This window comes from Cimex lectularius, unplaced genomic scaffold (genome assembly GCF_000648675.2).
Source record: "Cimex lectularius strain Harlan isolate CLEC.00 unplaced genomic scaffold, Clec_2.1 scaffold14, whole genome shotgun sequence".
NCBI lineage: Eukaryota > Metazoa > Arthropoda > Insecta > Hemiptera > Cimicidae > Cimex > Cimex lectularius.
In genome coordinates, this window is record NW_019392637.1 from 1,881,898 (window position 1) to 1,905,768 (window position 23,871).

At 37.7% G+C, this 23,871-nt stretch overlaps 1 protein-coding gene across 10 annotated transcripts in view; it reads right to left on the reverse strand.

Moving 5' to 3' along the window:
• The window catches only part of LOC106673266 (eukaryotic translation initiation factor 4 gamma 1-like), a 46,105-nt gene extending 24,220 nt beyond the window's left edge, over window positions 1-21,885 (reverse strand). For 2 of the 10 annotated variants that reach the window (XM_014405329.2, XM_014405326.2), the window contains exons 1-2: window positions 21,673-21,885; window positions 16,764-16,994 (exon numbers count right to left, since the gene is read on the reverse strand). In XM_014405329.2, coding sequence (XP_014260815.1) covers window positions 16,764-16,827 — 64 coding nt within the window. In that variant the 5' untranslated portion in view covers window positions 16,828-16,994; window positions 21,673-21,885. Of the gene's footprint in view, window positions 1-740; window positions 872-8,694; window positions 8,949-16,763; window positions 16,995-20,683; window positions 20,793-21,026; window positions 21,189-21,672 lie in introns of those variants that run through there. The other 8 variants (XM_014405330.2, XM_014405327.2, XM_014405332.2 and 5 more) reach the window with 6 other exon arrangements.
• Between the last annotated feature and the right edge of the window lie 1,986 nt (window positions 21,886-23,871).

Genomic DNA, 23,871 nt, shown 5'->3' on the forward strand with positions numbered 1-23,871 from the left:
AGGTCGACTTTCCGTTGTGATGCAAGGTTTTTTTTAAATAACGTACGGAACATATTTTATCGATTTCTCTCTTTAAGACATACAATTTAGCAGGAAATGAGCTTTCGTGCTTGTAAATTGTCAAGGGCACGCAATATGGAAGGGAAAAAACATTAAACACTGACACGGCCGCCATTTTGGGTTAGCGGAATATGCGTAAACTATTGAATCTTGAGATTTTAAAAATCAATTGTTTCTACGATTGGGTCCGCCGGGTCTCGCTTTACTCCCCTTCCCAGGGAAAAACCCCGCATAAGCCGTGAAAGCTGGAAAGTGGGTCGAATCGATTGGAAAGACCGACGGCGGGGCAACCCAACGACGCGCGGTGCAACCCAATGCAATCGAGAGAATGCACCCCGCTGACCTAGATACCCGTTTTTTCCGCCCCCGGCTTCTGGATGGAGGAACATTACCGGACGGGACAAAACGAGAAAAAACTGCGCTCTGGACTTTTAAACATATTATTACTCTTCTTATTTTATCACTGTGGGATTTCACAATTTTGATAGATTAACGACGTTTTATACTGTTTTCTGTCCCGTCGTTATCTCCCAAGGATAACTGTGAGTTGAGCAATACAATTTTTAAAAATATGGGGGATCTGATCAGTATGCGTGTGTTTGAGGATTGCCGAAGAAACAAGCGATTCCGGACGGGCCAGAACGGTCAAAATTTGTTTGAGGGTTGGTTTTAATACTTACTCTGAACGCTCTGGTTGATGATGGCGAACTGAGCCAGGTTGATCTGCGAGTAGCAATGGACCTGGCATTCGTTACCTGGGTTGGCCAGGTTCCTGGACACCATCCTCGTCTCCGGAGTCGATTCGGATCAGCCCATAGCTGGAAGTAGCGATCAAAAACTTTCTACCGAGGATCGGAAAGGGGAAGAGGTCAAAGAGGGTTAATTTTGCACATTTTTTTTAAATAATTTAATTCTATGTTTCGGAGAAAGAGAAATAGCAAAATGTGCGCAACAATGGGCAAAAACTTTCACATTCCCGGGCAGTTTCGACAGGTTTTCAAAGCACTGGCGTCGATCTGGCACTGGATGACGTACTTTTTTTTAAGGGAAAATTTAGTTTAACCAATTTCCCGTGGGAAAGGTTGAGAAAAAATCAGCATTTCCCTTATGCTTGGCTGAGAAAACAATTTATTATTTTTAATCTCATTTTAATCGGTTTAAAGGGCGGAAATCAGTCGACTTTTGTTTTGGACGGGATCAAAAAAAAATCCATAGGATCGGAACAGATTCGCCAACGGATATTTTTTAAAACGGCCTTCCCTGGTATTCTGGCACGCACCACGTGGCAAACGGGTTTTTCCTTTTCCCGAACCCGTGGTGCCCTTCCAATGCAGGAGGGCGTATCGATGCGGCCGCGGGTCGACCCAATTCCGAAGTACGCAAGTGCAGATGGGGGGGGGGGTGGCTTCCTCTATACCACCGGGCCCCCGGAAAATGTGCAAAAAAAAACCTTTTTTATAAAGTGAAATTTAACAGACAAAAAAACACTTGCCTTTACTTCCTCGATTTGGACACTAGTCAGAAACTGAGGTTCGGAGGGGGGAAATAGTGACTTTTGTCTGATGCTTAAAAACCAAAAAATAAAGTAAGAAAAAACCGCTTAAAAAACGAGATCACTAGTTCTGTTTTTCGGTTTTGTCTAAAAGAACCAAATTCTATATTAAAAATTTAATAAAAAAAGCAAGGTAAATGTAAAATTGTTGTTATTAAAATCGCGTTGTTTCGTGTTTTCTTTTTGTCTTCACCTTCCGCCGGTTCGCCAACGCGCGCCACTCGAGATATCCTTCTCTCTCCTGGGGGTGGAGGGAAAAAATTAAGGACCGTCGTGTCGGGGCTCCGGCCCCCGATTGGATTTCGGGGGTGGCCGAGGGGCCGCGGGGAGCGCTGGAGCCGCCCCCGGGGGTGGATCGATAACGGGGATGAATTCGTAGACGCCCTCTCCCGCCTCCAGTCAGTCCCGCCGCCGCCGACCACGTGGTACGCAAGGTTTACATAAAATTGTGAGAGGAGCTGATGATGGATGACGCGTTGTATGGGGGTTGATACGGGGAGATGGGCGAAGCCGTCCCTTTTGAGGGATGGACCAGCCGTTCGGGACATTTTTTTTTTATATTAGCTAGTTCAATTTTATAAGTTCATTAAAAAGAAAGACTGGACAGTATAGTTCTTTTTTCATGACAAACTAGGTTGCCCATGGATCACCACTATGATACACTACGCAATAGAAATGGGCAAAGGTAGTTTCCTTTTGAGGAATAGTTCTTTTCAGGACGTCTTGGGAATAGTTCACTTGTACTAGTTCGTTTATAAGCTACACCTAACTATGACAACTGCGCAATAAAGATGGGAAAAGGTAGATTCCTGTTGAGGAATAGTTCATTCCGAGACACTTTGTTTTATTAAAATAGTTCAGGGAATAGTTCATACAAACTAGTTCTTTTACGAATACACTAACAGACAATAAAGCAGTTCCTTTTGATGAATAGCTTCTTTTATTGAACTGGTTCTGAGAATAGTACATTTGAACTAGTATTGGGTTGTCCGGAAAATAATGCAGGATTTTAAGTTTTCATTAAAAAAAATCTATATAAAATATTCTGTTTACGTTTACAGGATTACTCATTTGTATGAATGTCNGAAATTATTTTGATTAAAGAACATTGCTTTAAAGTAACTAGTTTCTTTTTTTTTGTTTAATACCAAAATCCTGCATTATTTTCCGGACAACCCAATACATTCATGAGCTACACAACACCAACAGCCATTCCTCCTGAGTAATAATTCATTTCAAGGCAGTTCGTTTTATAATTTGGTAAAGTCGTTAGGAGAGGTCAAGAAGGAAGTATTTTAGAAAGACACCCTTTTTTATAATGCTTCTAAAATTCCTCATTCTTGACCGCTCCTCGCGATTTAACAAATTATTGAACCTCCGGTCACTAAAACTACGCACACAGGTCGTTTTATTGAACTAGCCCTGGGAATAGTTCACTTGTAAAAATTCGTTCATGAGCTACACTATGACACACTATGCAATAGAGATGGGGGCAAAGGTGTTTCTTTTTAAGGAATAGTTCCTTTCATGACAAGCCCGGGGAATAGTTCACTACTAGTTCGTTCATGAGCTACACATCACTATGACACACTGCGCATTTGATGGGCAAAGGTAGTAGTAGTATTTTGAGGAATAATTCCTACAAACCAAAAAAAAAACTATACTTCCGGAAGAAAAAATGGGTCACCACTGTATTTATATTAGTTGAAATTTATTGTATATTAAGTTAACTATTTTTCGTGGTCCGCTTGACTAATTAATATCGTACAATTATTTTTTTTATCTCAACTAAAACCATAATTAATTTTATTGTATATATTTATTGGGGGATGAGTAAAGTAGTACTTTTTGGGATGGTGGTAGCATAACTGACATCTCGTAACACATTCTTCCAATGCAGCTGTATGCACGCTTGCACACTAAAAACAGTATACGGTTGAAAAATCACGACGTTGTTGGCCTTTTAAAAGTTTCGACCAACTCGGTCCTTCGATGGCCAGGTTCTGGATTTTTCCCTCTTTTCCTTCCCACGGTATGACCTCAAATTGACCTTTAAAATTGTGATGTTTTCGGGACAGCCTACCCCTAGTCGAATGCGGTACATTCCATGGACCGAAGGTAGAAAAAAAGGAATCCTATCGGTCACGCTCTCCCGACGTGAAGGTGAATTGGGTCAGACGCCGGAGACGTAGAGCGGTAGGCATCGCCTCCCCCTCGGGGGTCCGCCAGGTCTCGCCGATTCTCGCCCCGGGCAACGTCCGAGGGTACCGTTTCTTCGGTATGTACCGTTACGCCGCATGTTTTCACTTTCCGGGTGTTCCTCTTCCGCGTTCGGACCCCGGGCAGGAGGCGTTACCAAGGCCGTTACCTCTCATCCGCTGCCATTTTGGAATTTCTGCAGGAGACCTCGGGTTGAATGTTTTCTTTTTTTCCTCACCAGGGTGAAAATAAATGGTATGATATGGTAATGACGATACTAGGAAGTTGTGCTCCCCAGGCACTGCAACCTTCTGTCTTATTGTACCTTCCTAGTTCCCTAGTTAAGTGCAATAAACTCAATCCTTCTTAGATGAATGTCAATGAAGGTCACTGACTGTCGCTGCTACAATTAGGTTAAATCTCCATTGAGCTTGTTGCTTTGCATTCGAAGATGATATGAATTCCTCAAGTTTCCTCCTCCTCCTCATTGCATAATCTGTAGACGGGATCATCGTTGTATATGGCCCATGTCGTGCAGATGTTTTCTCAGATGCCAGTGACCGGTTAGTAGTCCTATCCTTGGAGTCTAGCCCTCTTCATCCAAAACCGAAACACATCACCCGATATAATTGTTCTATCAATTAGGGGTAGAAAACGTGCTATTTCGAAACAGAGGCTACCACTGCCAGCTGGCGAAGTTGGCAAGGTCTTCCTTCTTATTGTCTCCTCATCCGTCCTTCATGTTAAAACATCCTAGAAGGACTTTCATTTCGCCTATTCGTATTTTATCGTTCCGGGGAGAAATATTTCACGACCGAGTTGGACAAGGATAGCCGAGGGAAATCCGTATACCCCCATCACCCATCAAGGCCCGAAATAGTTAATTTTCTTACGTGTAAATCAATATTCTACCCCAAGGACGGTGGTGACGGGTTGAACGCGAAGCCGGGTAGGGGTTTCAAACACATCAAACGTACATGCATATATATAAATTTTTAAAAAATCGAATAAATTATAAGTGACTATGTTCCTCGAACATATCCTTGTTTCCTCCCTTTTTGCCTATTGAAACAAGGCGAAACATTTCGCCTATCGGGCAGCTCGTATGGTACCAACAATCGATAATTTTATAGATAAAAATAGGCCTTGCCTTTTCCGGGAAACCAAGCACACAACAAAGCCGAATATGTCAGCTATGCGCCTGTCATGAGCAAGATTTCAAAGGGAATTTTAACTCTTTTTATGAAATTTTTGGAAATTGATATTAAGTATAGAAGAGAAAGAACTGAAAATAAAAACCGATAGTGTTTGTTTTTGAACTACATCTGTATGGCCACTGCCCGATAGAGATGGGTCAAGCCATTTCCTATTGAGGTATAGTTCCTTGCGGTACGGTCTGTTTTAATTAAACAAATTCAGGGAATAGTCCATTTGATCTAGTTCTTTCGTCTTCTTTCAAGACGTTAGTTCCCTGTTAGTAGGGGGTCTCATCACCTGGACGATGAGGTTCTTTTCGTTCGAACCTGGTTTTTATTGGCCTAAGTCGATTGTTTTTAACAAGGTGGAGGGGAGCAGAATCCATTCCATTCTATTACCCACGAATTTAGGGGCTTTTACCGGTACGGACTATTCGAGTTTTCGTTTTAAGTGGAACGCTAACCACCTCAAGGGGAGCCCGGCCATTGGTTTTCTGGCAAACCACCTGAACGACAGCATTAAGTCCCTCTAGGAGTACCATCATCGAACCACTACTAATCCAAACCAAATAGTGAACTAGGGAGGCTTGGAAATTGCTTCCACCCGTACTATGTCATGCCCCGTCCCCGATTTTTCAGACAGGCTCACTGTGATAAAGATAGCGCATTCGTTCGTCCACTGAAGATTTCTTTCGCAGGTATACTTCAGTTAGTATTCAGTGAATGCATCCAAAATCACAACCTGGAGAAACACAACAACCAGATTTCTTTGGTGCCAGGGCATAAAGTAATTTTGGGTAAGGAAAAGACATACACACTGGCCAGAGGATATGCTAAAACATACAAGCCCAGAACCTTTATTTCTGATTAAAAAAAATGAACAAATACAGAATCCTTCATGTCCAGCGGCGCCAGACACAGTAAACATATGCTAAATCAACCCTCTCCAAGACTGGCAAACTCACTGTTGCAGTTCGACCAGTGATACGACTATTAAACGGTCATTGGCATTTACATAACATGGACATACATAACGATCCTATTTGAAAATTATGCAATGAGGAGGAGGAAACAGCCACCCATATTATCTTCCAATGCCTAAGTAACAGCTCAATGGAGACATAAGCTAATACTTCCGAGAAGGATTGAGTGCACTAGGAAGGTACAATAAGTCAGAAGACTGCAGTACCTGGGTATCACAAACCCCACGTCCTAATATCCTCATCACCATCATACTTTCGTGTACTTTTGACATCTTGTGCTTTAGAGTTTGTCACTTTCTCTATGCTGCACGGATATTTTGCGCCTAGAACCCCTCCCCCATTAACCAAGGGTTGGCACAAGGAATTCAGTAATATTAGGACGTAAAGGATCGATAAGGGGTTGCCGTGAATAGGAAGCTCACCTTACCTACCTACCTAATGTTAGCCTGTTACCTAGCGGTTACTTACCTAATACCACGTGTTATTCCATTTATCATCAGGTCGTGATGGCCCGCAATGTTCTTTCCGTGAAGAGGCTATCGATCATGATTGGCTTCAAGCCTCTTTTTTAGAGACGAACGGTCTAGACGGTTTCGAGTTGGGCCCAATCCAACTCCTATGGACTTCATTTGTCTTCATTGGATAAATGAGTGCGTTGGCTCCTTTAGTTAAGTTAAAAGAAAACGTCAACAGTGGCTAGGAAATCAGAAGGTCGCATAAGGACGAAAATTATCACAAGTGTCACTTTTCGGGACAGTTCGTCTTATTGAACCAGTTCTGTGAATTGTTCATTTGAACTAGTTCGTTCGTGAGATGCACATCACTATTAGAACAGGGCAACCGTTCCTTTACGAGCCGTACTAGTTTAAGGACTAGTAGATTTGTACTAGATCTTCCAGGACTGCACATCTCTAATACAGGACTATCAGAAATGTTTTTGGGAAATGACCACGCACTGGTTGAATTCAACAGGTGTGAAAAAATCAAATTAATCCCTCGACATATTTCATTTTCTTCCAAGTATTGGTAACAGTGTTTTCCCAGAGAAAAAAATCAATTTAGACAACTTCCACACTGATTAGTTGCATCATAGCTGCCCGTCCGAAACTAAGTTAATCCACCTTTCATGATTTTTATCATTAAGTTTTTCAGAAACAAAAAACCTCGCATTTTTTCCCTTCCTCTTGCACTAATAATATCAAATTAAAAATAAAACAGAAGGCGAACACGTCAAAATTATTCCTTGTCGTTTTAGGTTATATAACCTCCACCGTTCAACAATTATATAACCTAAATAGACATGTATTTTATTTAAATTAATTACGTGCTTATGCTTGCTTAATGACGTATTTTAAACAGAGAATTTGTATATTTCTCTATTCTGACTTTATACAATAATATAATAATACTAATAACAATAATATTAACAAGAGGGGAAAACATTCTTATCATGTTGTGTAACCTCCCCACCACTTTCAAACAATATAAATATATTTAAATTAAGCTAATTAAAAAAAGGAAGCTTGTAACGAATATTATCGGTTTATATTATCGTATAATGTGATAAATCCAATTTTCTCGGAATTGATAATCGAGGCCCGACTGCGATTTAATTTTTTTCCTAGGTTTTTTTTGGGGGGGGAGGAGGGGGTTGTCAATCCGCCGGGTCGTCCGAGACGCGCGTATCCCGGCGTCGTGCGTGTCCCCCCTATAAAATACGCGAGTCGTGGATGTCACGTTGGGCGGACGTGAAGAGGGGCCCCGACCAAGGACCCCGCGCGGCGGATCGCGACTCGCGGTTGCGTAACGCTGACGCGTTTACCTACGCGACTCGCCAAACTCTTCATAGGGAAAACGCAAAAATAATAATATAATTAAAGACCATTGGGTGTTTTTCATAAAGGGAGATGAGAAAGACAGAAAGAAAGAGAGAGAGAGAGAGAAAAAAAAGACTGACAAATTCTAGGGCCAAGATGATGAATTTTTAGTAGGCTCCTGTCACGACACGTTCAACACGACAGTCAATTACGTTTTTTTTCTAATTGTTGACTATTTTAGTCAAAATCGAATCGGAACAACTTTGAACTATAGAATAATTCAAGGTCCTTATTTACAAACTATTTGTGTTTATTAAAAAAATAAAAAATGTATACACTCTGTTTACGTACAAAGCCGTAGGACGATTCGGACCCAGGGCATATTAGTCAAAATTGGTCATCTCAGAAACAAACTTTTTTTCAATGAATTTTTCATTTTTTTATTTTCTTTTCTTTATGGAAAACCATAATAAAGTCCTAATTTAACCGAGCATGTGAACAATCGTCGAAACTATTTGCGACGGTCCGTGTCGAAACATCGTTACGACGCGGCTTCGCAGCCAATTAGCAATAATTGAATTTTATATTCTTGTAACAAGAGAAAAAGAAAGTCATGGAAAAATGCTGAAAGGTTTTGTTTTTTCCAGGATTATTATTTATATACGTCAAAAATGGAGAAAATGTTATCCGGGAGGAATTGTGCAACCCGGAGGCGGCGGTCGCGAAAGTCCCCGACCTTGGAGTCCACGTGCCCGCCGCCCCTGGGATCCCTAACCTCGCCCGTTCCGTGCAAGAAAAGAAACCAAACTAAGGAGGAAAATTAAAAAATGGAAAAAAAAATCTCATCGGATTTTCGGACAAGGTCGAGGAAATTAAAGGTCACGTACCGTTCATAACAGGTTGTTCGATGTCCATCACTCCATTTTCTCCGACGAGATCTGTCCGTTTAAGGCGTAGGTGCGGATCTCCAGGAGGAGGGGTTGGGCTTCCGTCTTCTCGTCGGACAATTTTCTATTCCCCGGTGATAAGGTGAAATCCACAAGAAACAATTTTTTGACTTTATTATTCAAAAAAATTAAATAAATAAATAAAAAAACAAGTCGGCTGCTAAGTATTGCAACCGAGCCTTCGTGGAGGATAACTAACGAGGAAGGTTCCCCACTTACGTGGCGAGGGCGGTCGAGCGGAGAGGGGACTACGACTAGCGCCCCCCCCCCCTACGGCATCAAAGGAACGGGGCAAACCGAGGGACCGTCACATGACGGGAGAAAAAGGCGATTTTAATGGAACCTCGACTCCGGGCCGTGACCCTGCGTGGCGGGCGTTTTCTTCCGTTTCTGCGTGTCTCCCGAGACCGGTGCCCGTTGCTCGGGAAAAAGCCCTGGCCCGGTGATGGATGAAATTTGGCAGGGATCGACTATAATTGCATAACGCTGTGGATTATCTTCCTTGAACAACAGCCGAAATACATATATAAACTAATTACCCAAAAACCTTTACAAAATAAAATGATCCGGTATGTAATACAATAGACGTAGTAGTATTGCATATTATGTACGTATAAAGGACAGTAAGAATATGATGATGTTAAATAAACTAATCAAAAGTGTATGTGTGGGAGAGAGAGAGAAGAGAGTGTGATAAAGAAAGAGAATAGAAAGGTTTTCTACTGGAAAGTAAGTAACTTGTGTTCGATTCAGTGAAAAAATACCCCAATCCTCTTTTTGCCTCGAGTGATTCTCTAGACAGTTTGGAAGGAAGCGAAAGAGCTTCTCTGTGGCAGCCATACAACTACATTTGGCAGTAACTCAAAATGACAGTGACCTCAAAATAAAAACTTGAGGAAACTACAACTCCCCCTCCCAACATGGCAAACTTGGTCTCTGGATGTGTTCTAATACCTTCAAAACACACTGATTCCAAAAAATCTCTCAAGTCCAATTGATTTTTTTCCTTGATAAAAGAAAATTCTGCCCTTAATCTGTCTCATTGTTTTTACCAATAAATATTTGTTTATGCTGTTTTAAATTGGGAATATCAATTAGAGGTAAATACACTTAATCCTTAATCCAAAACAAGGATAAAGGATTTTTCAATGTTTACTTTTTAAGAAATTTAAAATATGTATTCAGTCTCATTTGAATTCTGACCGGTAAACTGTTTACTTTTCATCTTTGTTTACATAATTTCAATTTCTAAACATAAAAATGCCACTTAGTGCTGAAGATGTTGGGGAGTGGTGTGGCAATTATTGATAATGGAAGTTTCATCGGGTATGTGGCTAATGCCATCATTTTTAGGAATTCAGCGAGACACCATTACATGTTTTCGAGAGGCTGGGTCCTACCACAGATGGTCTGGTTTTGGACGCCCTAGGGTAACAGAACCACAGGATGACCATTTCTTTGACTTTGAGAATTTTGTGAAAACCGGCATCTTACTGTTCAAGCAATTCGTCAACTCCAGGAAGTTCAAAGTGTCCAAATTGTTGAACGCACTGCTCGAAGATTAAATTGGTATGGACTGATGGCTTTTCAAAGACCAGAATTGACTGGAAGACACAGAGTTGCACAGCATTTCTCAAGAACACAGTCGTTGGTCTTTGGACGATGGTCTGCTGTACTTTTTACAGATGAGTGTAGATTTGCTGTACCATCTCCAGATGGGAGTGAAACAGTGTGGAGAAGGCGAAATGAAAGGTTCGAAGCCTTAATTGTTCTTAAAGCTACCCTTTTCAACATACCTCAGTGATGGAGTGGGTGGGGATCTCAATGGAGAGACGCACAGAGTTGGTTGTTGTTCGTGGAGGGTCTATGACGGCCACTACCTATGTAGATGAAATTTTGGAACATCATGCTTATCCTCGATGAAACCAGCAACAATCCTACACTAATGCACGATAACACATGTTACTTGCATAATGCAAACCTTCAACAAAATAACGTTAGGGTCTTAGCCTGGCCAGCCTGTTCTCCAGACTCAAACCCCATCAAACATTTATGGATAACCACTAACGACGAACAAGAGCAAGTCCATCATTTCCTGATACACTCCACGATATTGAAAGGACTCATTGTGAAGAATGGGCTAAATCTGGCAAAGAGATATTTCCAGGCGGGTAGAAAGTATGGCGAGGCTTCTTCAAGGGCAAGAGGAGGAAATACACAATATTGAAATTTTAATTATTAATCTAATTAAAACAATTTTTTTTCCTTAGCAATTTACATTTTTTTTTCTCTTTTTAGACAAAGACTCAATTATTAAACATTAAAAAACGTAAAACTTTCATAAATATATACAAATCAAGTTATGAGTGGGTGAAATTTTTTGTCTGTCAGGGAACATGGTTCTTTGAGGAAGAATGTGTGATATTAAATTTTGGTGGATTGAAAACAATCACATGCATGCGACGTTCGCCAGCAAAAAAGTCAGAGCTCATTAATATAACTGAGTTATGGAGTAGTCTGGTTTACTCCCCATCACCCTTAGTCAAGAGATAAGCAATAGAGCACGAACCAAGGGCGTGGGATAACCACCTACATAAGCCGACATTCGCCGCAAATTACCGAAAGAAAAAGCTTTGTACAGGCGTAGCTAAATGGTGGTCATGATCACTAGACAACACTAGCCAATCAATTGAGGAGGCACTATGTGAAGATACGTCCAGGATGGCCTGTCTTCAGCATAGTACCACTAACTAAATTTGATGCTACTATAAAATCAATATAAATAAAAAACTTTGTTGAACTTGCACTGGAATAATTATTGGGGTAGTAACCAAGTGCCAGTTCTTCACAGACCTACACATGAACAAATGAACTTCAGAGGTCGAAAATTCATCACTGGGTTTCATTATAAAACTCAATTCATTGGCCCAAAAGTAAATGTCTGTGTATCAACCTCGCAAGGTCAATTTTTTAATCAACAGAGCTCTTCTTTGCCAATCCACTCCACCCACATTGCCATTTTCTTTTAATCGTGTTTTTATTGCATTTTTAGCATCAGGGGCCTGATCGTGATGGTTAAGTCCGGAGGGTTGGGACGTCCCAGCATAAGATGCTCACTTGCCTTTTCATTATGTCCACTAACCAGATGACAACCACTATTTTGCCGAGATGCTCCAATCCATGTTATCTCTCTAACAAGATGATAGACAGAGGCTTGTACAGGACAGCAGTAACCGTGCTGAGGTCTGTGCAGACCAGGTGAGCAGAACCACCATCGCCTCGAATAACCTCAAACGCGTACAATTACATCATGTAAATCTTACAGTGCGGTGGGAGCAACAATGAACGCGCATGCCACATCCTCGGTCTTAGTTATGTACGATTGTTTTGAATCTTACATGTTGTTTGAATAATTTGTTCAGTACTGTAAACCCTGATGAAATTTATAGATGGGCAAAAAAAAAAATATGGATGGTAGTGTATATACTATTTATTTGTAAGTTACTTGTGTACATAGATACCTCCTAAAGAAATAATAGAAGGTGGAGTGAGTATGTCAATTCGCTTTTGTATAGGCTTGTTCATACAGGTTTTGTTGTTTACAACTAGCATTAAACACTCATCATCAGTTTGAAGGAGTTGCAAACACCTCTCTCGGCAGAAATTGTAAAAGCCTAATGGTAACAATACTACCCTAATTCTGGAAATGCTGATAGTTGTAAATAACTAAACAATGAGGAGAAAAACCATCCTTTACAAAAGTAGATACCGACCTGTGTTCGACTTCATACCAATATGTCTAGTATTTAATGACCATCAATTAACGATTAGATGTAGATCGTGAGATGTGGTTTTGGGTAATGTAGGTTTAGAAAAATATTTTCTTTATTGTGCCAACCTTTCGATCATTATTTAGATCATCTTCAGAGCTCAAGGTGGGTGTTTTATATGTAGATGGGTCACGGTTGTGTTGTGTTAGAAGATATTAATGTTTTTTGTTTAATATGTTTCATATTGAAGGAGTAGGAAAGGAATTATGGATAGAAATTCATTTTTCTATGAGGAGTTGGCTTCTTTGTGGTGAAAGGGACCGACAATGGAAAAAAGGGTAATGGTTTGTCATCTGGGGCTTGTTATCCTTTTTATATTATTAGGGAAAGTAGAGATAAATTTTTGAGGAATTAGACTATGTAAAATTGTTTAATTTGTTGAGTAAAATGGTTATTTTATCTGTTTTGTGTGCTATATGTATGTTATTTATATTGCATTTGATTTATGATTAGCATAGGTATAGCTGAGCTTTTACATGTTTCTATTCTGTAATTGATGCTGTGTTTATTTTTGTTGACGAAAACCATTTCTAAATAATTATGTTTGTATTCTTCTGTGTTTAATATTTTTGGATTGCTGAAATTGAAGTGCTGTAGGATTTTTTTTTTTCATCATAGATATGTTGTTTTACTCTCTTCTCCAGATATTGGGATGTAATTCCGATGTAAGTTGCCGACATTTATACAATTGATTTTGTAAATTACATCAGACTTATTTGTTACAGGTGTGGGATCTTTAATTTTGGGAAAAAAGAATGTGAATAGTTTTAGTTTTTGAAAGCTATTTTAAAGTTATCAGAAGAGAGAAATGTGTTTAATTTATGTGATAGGCCATGAATGAATGGCATGGATATGTATGTTGCTTTGCCTGCAGGCCTGAGCACTTTCAACACGACAGACAAGAATGACACATCTACACAGAAAACAAACACTTTGAGCCCTGAAGATGATCTCAATAAACATTGGCACAGTAAAGAAAATGTTTTTCTAAAACCTATGTCACACCAGACAGCATCTCAGGACCTCCAAATAATCAGCTATTTAAAGCTATCAAAAGAAAGAAATGTATTTAATTTGTGTGATAAGCCGTGAACAAATGGAATGGATATGTACGTCAGTTTGTCTGTTTGATAGAATTGACGTAGTGTTATTAGTGATGGTGTTAGTGTTGAGTTGTAGTTGTTGATTATGTGTTTAGGGTAGTGATTGTTATATAGGATATGTTTGTATATCTTTATGTTCTTGTGGTGAAAAGATTCAATAATTCTTTAAGTAGTTCTTTGGCCGTGTTTATAAATGTGTGAAGGGCACAGTGTGATATAAAGTTGATGTAGCGATCTGTGTTTCTTGGTTTTTGATACAATTTAATTAATGTAACAGAGCTGCAGCTTAAAGAAGTTGTTCCAAAATTACAATTTTGCAAATTTCATGGTGTTTGTGTTGTTATTATGCCAAGTAGACTTGTAATTTTTAAAAGAAAAGTGGCCAGTCTAAAAGGTAATTTCGAGCTGAAACTAAAAATAATGTGAAAATTCGAGGAAAAGTAACGTTAGAGTGTAGAAAATTCGGATTTATGTAACAAAAAAACGTGTTTTTTACTTTTTTACGCTACTGGTCTAGTTTCAATTTTTAATAATTATTTTTAAAAAACACATTTTTCTTTCATTTCGAAATTGCTCTTAGCTAACTTGTCTAGGCCAAACACAGTGTATACATGTTTAAAAATTGAAATGATGAAAAACATTTTTCAAAGCATAATTTGCCGGTTTGGACTTTGGCGTCACCCATGATATAAGGGATGGAGGGGTCGTAACCCCACAAACAATCAGGTAGGGGCAATAATTAAGAAATAATATAAATAAACAATAAATATTTTTTTCAACTTATGTGGCAGGGGGTGCAATTAAAAACACGTGTTGACTTTTTATTCCCCCCCCCCACTAGAAAGCCGGGAAAGGAAAATCCAGCACCCCCTACAAGAGATTGTGGAGGGGTGTGGTAGGGGGGGAAGATATCGATTTTTCTATCGACCCGACTCTCCTTAACTTGTGCGTAGGGGGGTCAACGACCCCTTCACTACTAGGCTCCCTCCTCACGAGGGCAAACTCATATTCTAAGGTGGTTGTCTACCATTCATAAAAATCGCCAATACAAAATTCAAACTATTTAAAAAAAATAATATAATAAAAAAACTATTCAACGCTGTTGTCACGCACCATGATGATTTATTGTCAGTGTTATCGTTTTACTAATGTGTGATGTTTAGTGATGTTATAAATTATTTAGAAATCGTGAGATGCGATCTGGTGTGATGTAGGTTTCAGAAAAACATTTTCTTTATCGTGCCAACGTTTCGATCTTTATTGAGATCATCTTCAGGGCTCAAAGTGTTTTTCTTCTATGTAATTGTGCCATTCCTGCGTGTCGTGTCGAGAGTTTGGACACTCTCAACACGACAAGCAAGAATGGCACAATTACACAGAAGACAAACACTTTAGCCCTGAAGATGATCTCAATAAAGATCGAAACTTTGGCACGATAAAGAAAATGTTTTTCTGAAACCTATATCACACCAGACCGCATCTCACGATTTCTGAATAATTATCGATTAACGGTCACTAATCACCACACACACGATGTTATAAATGTTTAATTTTTTTTTTTTAATGATTATTTGATATATTACATCCTGCATTTATTGTAATAGAGATACTTAAGGAACTGGCTGAACAATGTAAAAGTAAATAAATACATACATAAAATAAACAAACTTTAAAATTACAACCATTGAGATAAATATATAACGTTTTTTTGCTTCACAGTCATAAAATAAGCAGTCGTTCATTATTGTCATAAATAAAGTGATTTGTTTGTTGTTAATTCACTACATTTAATTTATAATTCAAGTTGTGAAACTTGTATAGGTAAAAGAATAAGTAACGTTTTTTATTACAGAAGTATGAACTTAAATGCAAATTTTATTTTTTAAATTAGATTTATAAAAACATGGAATTATTTATTATAAACAAATAATTATTTTTCAGTTCTTTTGTTTGTCCTTAAGAATAAATGATTATTTAGATATCGTAAGATCTGGTCTAGTGTGATGTGTGATTAGAAAAACATTTTCTGTATTGTGCCGACGTTACAATCTTAATTGAAATCGTCTTTAGGGCCTGCGATTTATAATCATTGTTTAAGTTATATAAATACATGTAAGATATGAATTTATACAATGATGTACACAATATAGAAATTTTAGGTTTAATCAAAGTATTTGTATTACACAGAAAACACTTGAGTGAGAACATTCTTCTTGTGTCCAAGTATGGCCCGGGGGAGCCCCTTCTGGTATTGTCTTCATATCTCTAGCTTCTGATATGACATGACCTCTATTATTCAATTATTTAAACACAAGCAAACTATTACTAAAGTCCAGCTGTCTGGCAATATAAAGGAAATTGCATGCCTACTGGCAACAGTATGAATTCAGTTTCTCACCCCTCGTGTGGGGGGTGGTGTCACACTCCGGCCTGGCTACCAGTTGGGAGAGGGACAACAACAATGCCCTCCCCTGCCTGAGGATCAAGTAGGGCTCAGCCCTCAGGTGTGCACAAAACTTGGTTGGAACTAGAAGGGCGCCTACAGGGCCGACTTGCAAAAAAAATATTTTGTGTTGGAGTGTGGTCGAATTTGGTTTTATCCTTTAAATTGTATCTAATATTGGTGTTGGCTAGAAAAGTAAATAGATAATTTTCATTGTAAATAGTTTCTTTTTCATTTGTTTTATTAAAAAGGTCTATTTTCAAGAATTTTTAGTTTCTTAATTATTTTTCTTATTTTTAGTACTCTAGGTATGTATATCTCTTTTTAATAGTCAGGATAGTCCCGAGAAATAGACAGGGACATCTCACACTGTACATACTATGATTTCTATGTAAATCCTAAGTGAACTGTTCACCTGCATTGTGTCAATCCATCTGCTATGTAAATTTATAAATTGAAACAAAACAAAAAATAGATTTTTACTTTAAAACTTATCCATTGTGTTTTAAAATAAGTTAGCTGTTCAGCTTGTCACATACAAATCACATAAAAATTGTCTTGTGCAGCAGAGCCCGCCAGGATGGATGCAATCAATTCTTAATAGGTAGTAAATATAATAAAAAAAACACTCACCGTTGTTTCCATTGTATCGGTAACCTTGGCTCTGCCCAGTACCGGGGTGTTTTTGTTTTTGCATTCTTGCAAGATGAAGCCGAAGTTTGGAGTCATATGCTGGTCTTTTTCTTGTTCCAATTCGGTCCCTTTATTTCCTCTTCTTACAATCGACCCTGTCTCTTCTCTGAGAATCAGTTGAAAGGAAAAAAAGAGGGAAATGAAAGTGAAGTCTCGTCCGATGCGTTAACACTGGAACAGGAATAAAAATGGGTCAAATTAAAAAAATAAATAAATAAACGTACATAGGATTCAATAGAGCGTAGTACAAGTAAAGGAAAACGCCAAATAATACAGAAGAGTGTAAATTGAAAAATATATGGTTACTATTTAAGAAAAAGCCTTTCCAGTGGTCATCCATTCAAACTAGGCATACAGTGTTCTCTTCGTACTAATTGCTCCAAGAGGGTATTCGGATTAAAAAGGGTGTGAAAATACGTACTGACAATTTTTGTTTTAAAAGATATTTCTTTTTTTATTATTTAAAACTTTCTTCATTTCCTCTTCCTAATTTTCACTCATTTTTAAGCAGAACATATTATATTTAACAGAGAAAAATGTAGACTGATCTAATATATTTTTTAGCAGATTCACCGAACAAAAGAAATTATCGAAAATACATAAAGCCTAAGCTGGTCTTGGTCTTTCATATGACACTCCCTCTTACTAACTCACTCTCTATTTTCTATTTTTCACACACTCTCCCTCATCTCCACAACTTGATACAACCGGGATTGGTTCCTGAAATTAAATTAGAAATTTGAGATTTCCCAAAACTCAGACTACCTATCTAAACAGATGGTAGTAAGAAGAATAACAAAGTTGGGTGTGCCTTTGTGGCTTATTGGGTTTATAAGACATTTCTGGAGAGATAGTTTTGTCTTGCAGAACATTGTTCAAACACCATGCTGAACTTTTGGCTATATTGAATTATTTGGAATGGCTTATTGATGATCTTTTACATAGGAAAAATGTAATTGTATTGACTGATAGTCAAATATCTCTCGACATGATCACCAAACAAACAACCACATGTCCTTGGTGGATAGAATTCGGCTAGCCTTATTGAGTCTTAATCAGCGGAAATGGAATGTAGTATTCATTAAGGTCCAGGCTCACATGGTGAAGTGGGTAACGAAAGAGCTGATTTACTGGCAAAATAAGCATTGGAAGATAAGAATTTGCAGGTAACCTTCGAATTTGTCCCGAAAACTTATGTAGAACACAAAAAAACAGAGCTGACAACAAAAGTGGGAACAAATCTGGCAGACAACAGGGAAAGGCATGCTCACTAAAGAATTTTTTCCATCTATAGGGGCAAGAGTCAAGTGTAACACTGCAGTATGCTACAAGGTGACTCAAGTGTTGTCAGGTTATGGAAAAAACAGAGCAAATCTTCATCATTGTAATATTCTGCCAGATGCAAGTTGCCTTGTGATCCAATGGGACCATATTATCTTTCATAGCAGACTTTTTGAAGCAGAAAGAGCATCTCGATAAGAAAAGTGGTAACCAGAGGGCTTAAATGGCCTCCAGAATAAAGTGTTCTTGTGAATGATTATGATAAATTAAAAAAAAATGTAAATTGTTTAACAATTAAGATTAATTGTATGATCTAATGTAATGTAAATTTTTATTAAGTGCATATACGCATGTAATATTGGTGTAATAGTGGTACAAGCAGGAGAAACAAAAAGTTCTCATTTCACTCCAAATAACGTTTCACCTGTTTACTTTTAAATTCTGACTTCTTGAATTTTCAGAATATGAAAATTCGGATTAGGGAAAAAGAGCACTGTACTTAAAAATGGGCTTTTTTTTTCCAAAAACAGCACTCTTAGGCTATGACTTCCTAGTTGTAACACCCTCTCATTTGAAGAAGGAAAAAAGAACAAAAAAACCTGAACAACATGGAATTTGTAAAACTTGCCATATGACAGAACAAAGTTTGATATGGTTGTACCTTATGCTGATACCGAGACAGGTTTAACAGTTTGTACTGTCGACAAAACCTCTCCCAATAAACTGGCGAGGGTGACAGGAATTTGCTACGACCAAAAAACAAAAACATAAACTGAATCATCATTTGTTGTCACAGATTTTACCCTTTGTTAAAATGCCATTGTTCTGGTGTTTTAATAGATATGTTACCTTCCTTTTTTTTTTTGTACTATCTACAGATAACATCTTAAAAACAAATCAATTGATAACGGCTGCAAATTAAACTGGAAGGAATTTGTTAGGCTAGAAAAAAAAACAAAGCTAGTCATTGTTTGACATTGCTGTCTTGACCCAGTTCATAAAACTGCACCATTTAAAATACAAAATAAAAAAAGGAGGATATGATTCTAAAGATTAGAACAAAATGCCAGGAAGGATTTCCCTCCAGCCCTTACAGTAACACAAAAAAATAAGTTTTTCCCTCCAATGAAGACCCAGACATTAATAAAAAGCCAGGAAGGGCAAAAAAAAATTACTACTGTAAGCAAAACAAACCAATTGCCATTACCTGTAAATGAAGACATTCTAGGCGAAATTACAAACTCACAACAACATATATGCTATGTATTATAAATAAATGGAGGAAAAATTAAGAATCAAGCTGAATTAGCTTAAATCTATATGCACAATTTCTACAAATAAACTGTATTCTCTCTCAGGATCAGTTTACAGTTATATATCTAGGAGTAGCCCAATATGCCAAGCTTAGTTGGAAAGATAGGTCAAAACAATACAAAATAAAATATTGTCATACTCCGGAGCCAACGCCCTCTCGCCGACTTGGTAAAAAGCCTCTTCATCCAAGACTCACAAGGTTCCTAGGTCCTAGGTGGGGTCGACACCCTACAAGGTAAGCAATTTTCATAATCTAAAGCTGATTATATGTGTCACTTGAGATGAAGTGGGAAAATGTGAGTCAAAATCACAACAAGCGTAAGAGCGAGAACCGAAGTGAAAAGGTCAGATAGTGCCTGTCATCACAGTTTGTAGAAAAAAGATATCTAAAAGGATTCATCATCACAAGACAATCCACCACCTTCAAGACCTATGATTGTTAGGACACGGGTGCGACCAGTTTGATTCCCAGTTTCTGCTATAAAACCATATGGAGATATTATAGCATGAAAGTCAAACAGATTAGCGCCGCAAACCAAATAGAAAAAATCTTACCCAATGTGGACGGACATATGGTACCAAAAACAATACAAAAATAATTAAAAAATATCCTTCCAAGCACACCTTACAAGCAGAAGACACAGTAATATAGAAGGTTGAAAAGGACAAAACCGTAACTCATACAGTGAAATAAATTAACGATTAGCCGATTGTAAATTTAATTATAAAAATGGGTTTATAAAAATCATTGTAATATTAATGATTAGTATAGTGAGATGGGTTTCACAACATTGTAGGCATAACCCTGTAATCTCGTCCTTCGACTGGTCAAATTTAGGGATAATAAAAGCGCAGTTTGTATTTGAAAAATGAGTTTTTAAATTGTTAGTACGTTGTAAAATTGTAACGCGACTAATTCGATATTTTACAGTTTTTTTATATTTTTTTATTATTTATAACAATAACGTTTCCGCGGATTTAAATAATATTTGTTTGAAACATACTGACAAGGTTATTTAATCTTTTTTTTTATATATTGTAGTAAATAGATAAATTTATCAAGGAATTAATATTTTGTGATTAATTATGGTTTTCTCCGAATCATTTGGAACATGAGTCATGGTCGACATGGTTTTTTTTTCATTTATATATATATATATATATATATATATATATATTTTTTTTTTTAATGTTCTTAACTACTTAGATAATCAGAGGGGGCTTTATAATATGCCTTGATTTCTTTTTAAACTGTAAGTACTTACTCTTTTATTCTATTCTTTTCGACAAAATGTTCTTTTATTCGACAAGAGAATCACGGCTTATTCAAGTAAATGGACTTGTTATGAGAGTTCGAGTTAAAATGACAACTGTGACTGGAACACGGCTGAAAAATCACACTCGGGTTGAAGACTAGGTTGGCAGCATTGTAACGACGGTGGAAAACAAGAAGTCTTTGAATTTGCGGAAGGGCGCCCCCTTCGCCCCATTTAACAAACCGAAGGGTTGACACACACAAAAAATAAAAATAAAAAACCTTTCCTTTTTTATTTTAAAAATATTATTAATTTTTTTTAATAAATAAGTTTATAATAAAAAAAAACGAACCTGGGTCGGGAAGGATCGCCACCGCTCGGCCGGACCCCTTGACAACAATGGCGGCCGACTCTCCCGGAAAAAAAACCCGTTCGTACTAGAAAATCACTTCCAATCTCGACGCGATTTAAGAAAAAAACTGAATACTAAAGACCACCGACAGAGGGGAAATCTTAAGAAGAAAAAAAAAACTGTCTTACATATGTAAAAATTAGTTCCAATTTATCTGTTAAATAAAGTTTTTTGTTTTGTTTTTGTTTTTTTTTTATTGGAAGAAAAGGACAGGTTGTTTTTATTTTTTTATGTCAATCAAAATTGAAAATCCGTTTCGACCTTTTTACTCACTATATTTTTTCTTTTTTTTATAGATTGGGTTTTATTTATATTTTACGTCTTGTATGGGTTTTGTTGGTATTGAGAACACCCTTGTTCCAGAGTTCGGCACGCCGTTTTCCCAAAGGGCGAGCCGGCCGAAGTGAGAAACTGCTACCGTACACCGGTAATAGTTTAAACAAATACAAAAGTAAACAATTATAAAGTAAATAAATCCGAAGTTGTTTTTTATATTAAAAGGACTGAAAAACATGACATCATAACCTAAATGGGAGGTTCCGTGTTTGGAGGCCGTGAATAAAAAAAAATGAAACATTGTACTCACCGGATTTTTCTTTCCAAACGGATCGTAGTTTCCTCCGATCTTGTGGATTGAAGAAATAAAATCTCGTCCTGTGTCGGTCGCCCTTCTTTTTTTTCTGCTTGTTTTTTCTTCAAATTCACTGTGAGTTTATTCCTTTTGGTAATAAAACTGCGAAACGGGCCCCGACGAGGCAAACATCTTTACCACATTGTCCTGTTCGCTACTGAAGCGACTCATGTCAAAGAGCATGCGCCGTGAAGACGCCCCCCTCCACAAAACGAAACCAAGGAATTGATGATCCAGGAAGAAGATCGGGACCTACAACTAAAAGTTTGAAAATTTCCCTCATCCCATCTAAAAATAATAATAAAATTAAAAAAACAAAAAAAATTAAAAGTAACCAGACTAGTGATGCAATCCTTATTCAATACGAGCCGAAGGTCGTGGTTCGAATCCCGCTCGACACTCACTTTTTCATCTCGACCAAGACCTTACATAAAAAGAATAGCTATTCAGATATCGTGAGATGCGGTCGGGTGTGATGTAGATATCTGAATAACTATCGATTAACGGTCACTAATCTCTACACATAAAAAGAATAATTAATTGAATATAAAAGCTAATATTTTCAAAATATTCGAACTAAAACATAAATGGTTCCAAATGGTTCTCCCTTGGGTCCAGTTCTTTTCTCCTCTCCATCCACCTTTCTAATTTTCATTCCTTCAAATAATTAGCCTCGAAATTTAAAAAATATTTCTTAATATTCGTTCCACAGTTGGTATGGAAAAGGTATTAATATTAATCCCCTTACACTACATGATAATGAGGACAGAAAACTATCATTAGTATTATTAAAGAGAAATATCCAACAGGAATGAATGGAGAGATAACAACAAAATAATGAACGATCATCCAATACTCATAGCTCCACTCCAAGGGACGACATGAGTAGGATGTTTGAATTTAATCAAAAATTCCAAAAAAAACTTAGGTACCAAAAAGAATGGGAACGAGAGGAAAAGGCCCCATATTTTTGTACACAGATGGATCTAGAACACAAGAATGTACAGGGGAGGAGTATTCAGTCCTGGAACCAAATACTCAGACCCCATAGAAAAATAAACCAGTATTCCAAGCTGAGGTTCAAGTGATCGAAAGATGTACTCAATTCAACTTGACTAAAGGGTACAAAACCAAGAACAAAGCCATGCTGCCATTAAAGCACTAAGCTCATCATTAGTTCAAAGATGGTGTTGAACTGCAAAACTAAATTAAACATATTAGGTACATGGAACAAAGTCAGCCTCTGCTGTGGGAGTAGAAGGCAACAAGAAAGTGAACACCCATGGGTGATAGGACTAGAACCCTTTTGTGGCATATGAATGAGTACCTCAGACAGAAGGTTAAAAAAATGTATCAAAGAAAGCAGGGAAAAACTGTGAATCCTAATAGGATTCTGCAAACATGGGCATTTAAAGAAGATTGGCATAATCCAACATGGCACATGCAGAAGAAGCAGAGGAGACACCAATATTCCTACTAACAAACTGTGGTGCTACTTGCTCTCAGGAGGAAGTGTTTTTGGATGTACAATGTGACTGTAGAAGAAATTCAACCACTTAAACCGGGCCTACTAATCAAGTTCCTTGATGAAATAGGACTCACCGGTGTGCTATAGGCACAGTATGGTGGAATAGTTCTTAAAGGGCTTAGTATATTACACCCCGACTAATAGATCTACATCTTCTATTTGTTCTTACATCTTTGTAAGATAAGTTTAGATACTTTATTTAGTTTTTTTATTATTACTTTTATTTTTTATGGGTCAAAAACTTATTTCTTTAAATAAAAAAGTATACGAAAGTAAGATGAAAAAAAATACAAAGAATGTACAATGCTTATAACTAATTCAACATTAATGAAGAATAAAACACACTATACTATACATCTATGAATAAGACAATAAAATCCTTTTCCACCCTTCTTTTTTTCATAAATAAAGGTTATTGATCATTAATCCTTTAGTCTATACAAGTCAAAGGTGCAGCTCGGCCCGATCAGAGCAAAGCCCCTGCAAACCCTGGTGGCATTCCCAGGCTTAGAAAAGACAGAACCTCATGGATCTCTCGCAACTGATGCAGGGCTTTATCGAGGAGGGCTCAGTTAGACACCTCCTCCAAGCTCACTGAAGATTCCTTGATCTCAGAGTCAGGGGAA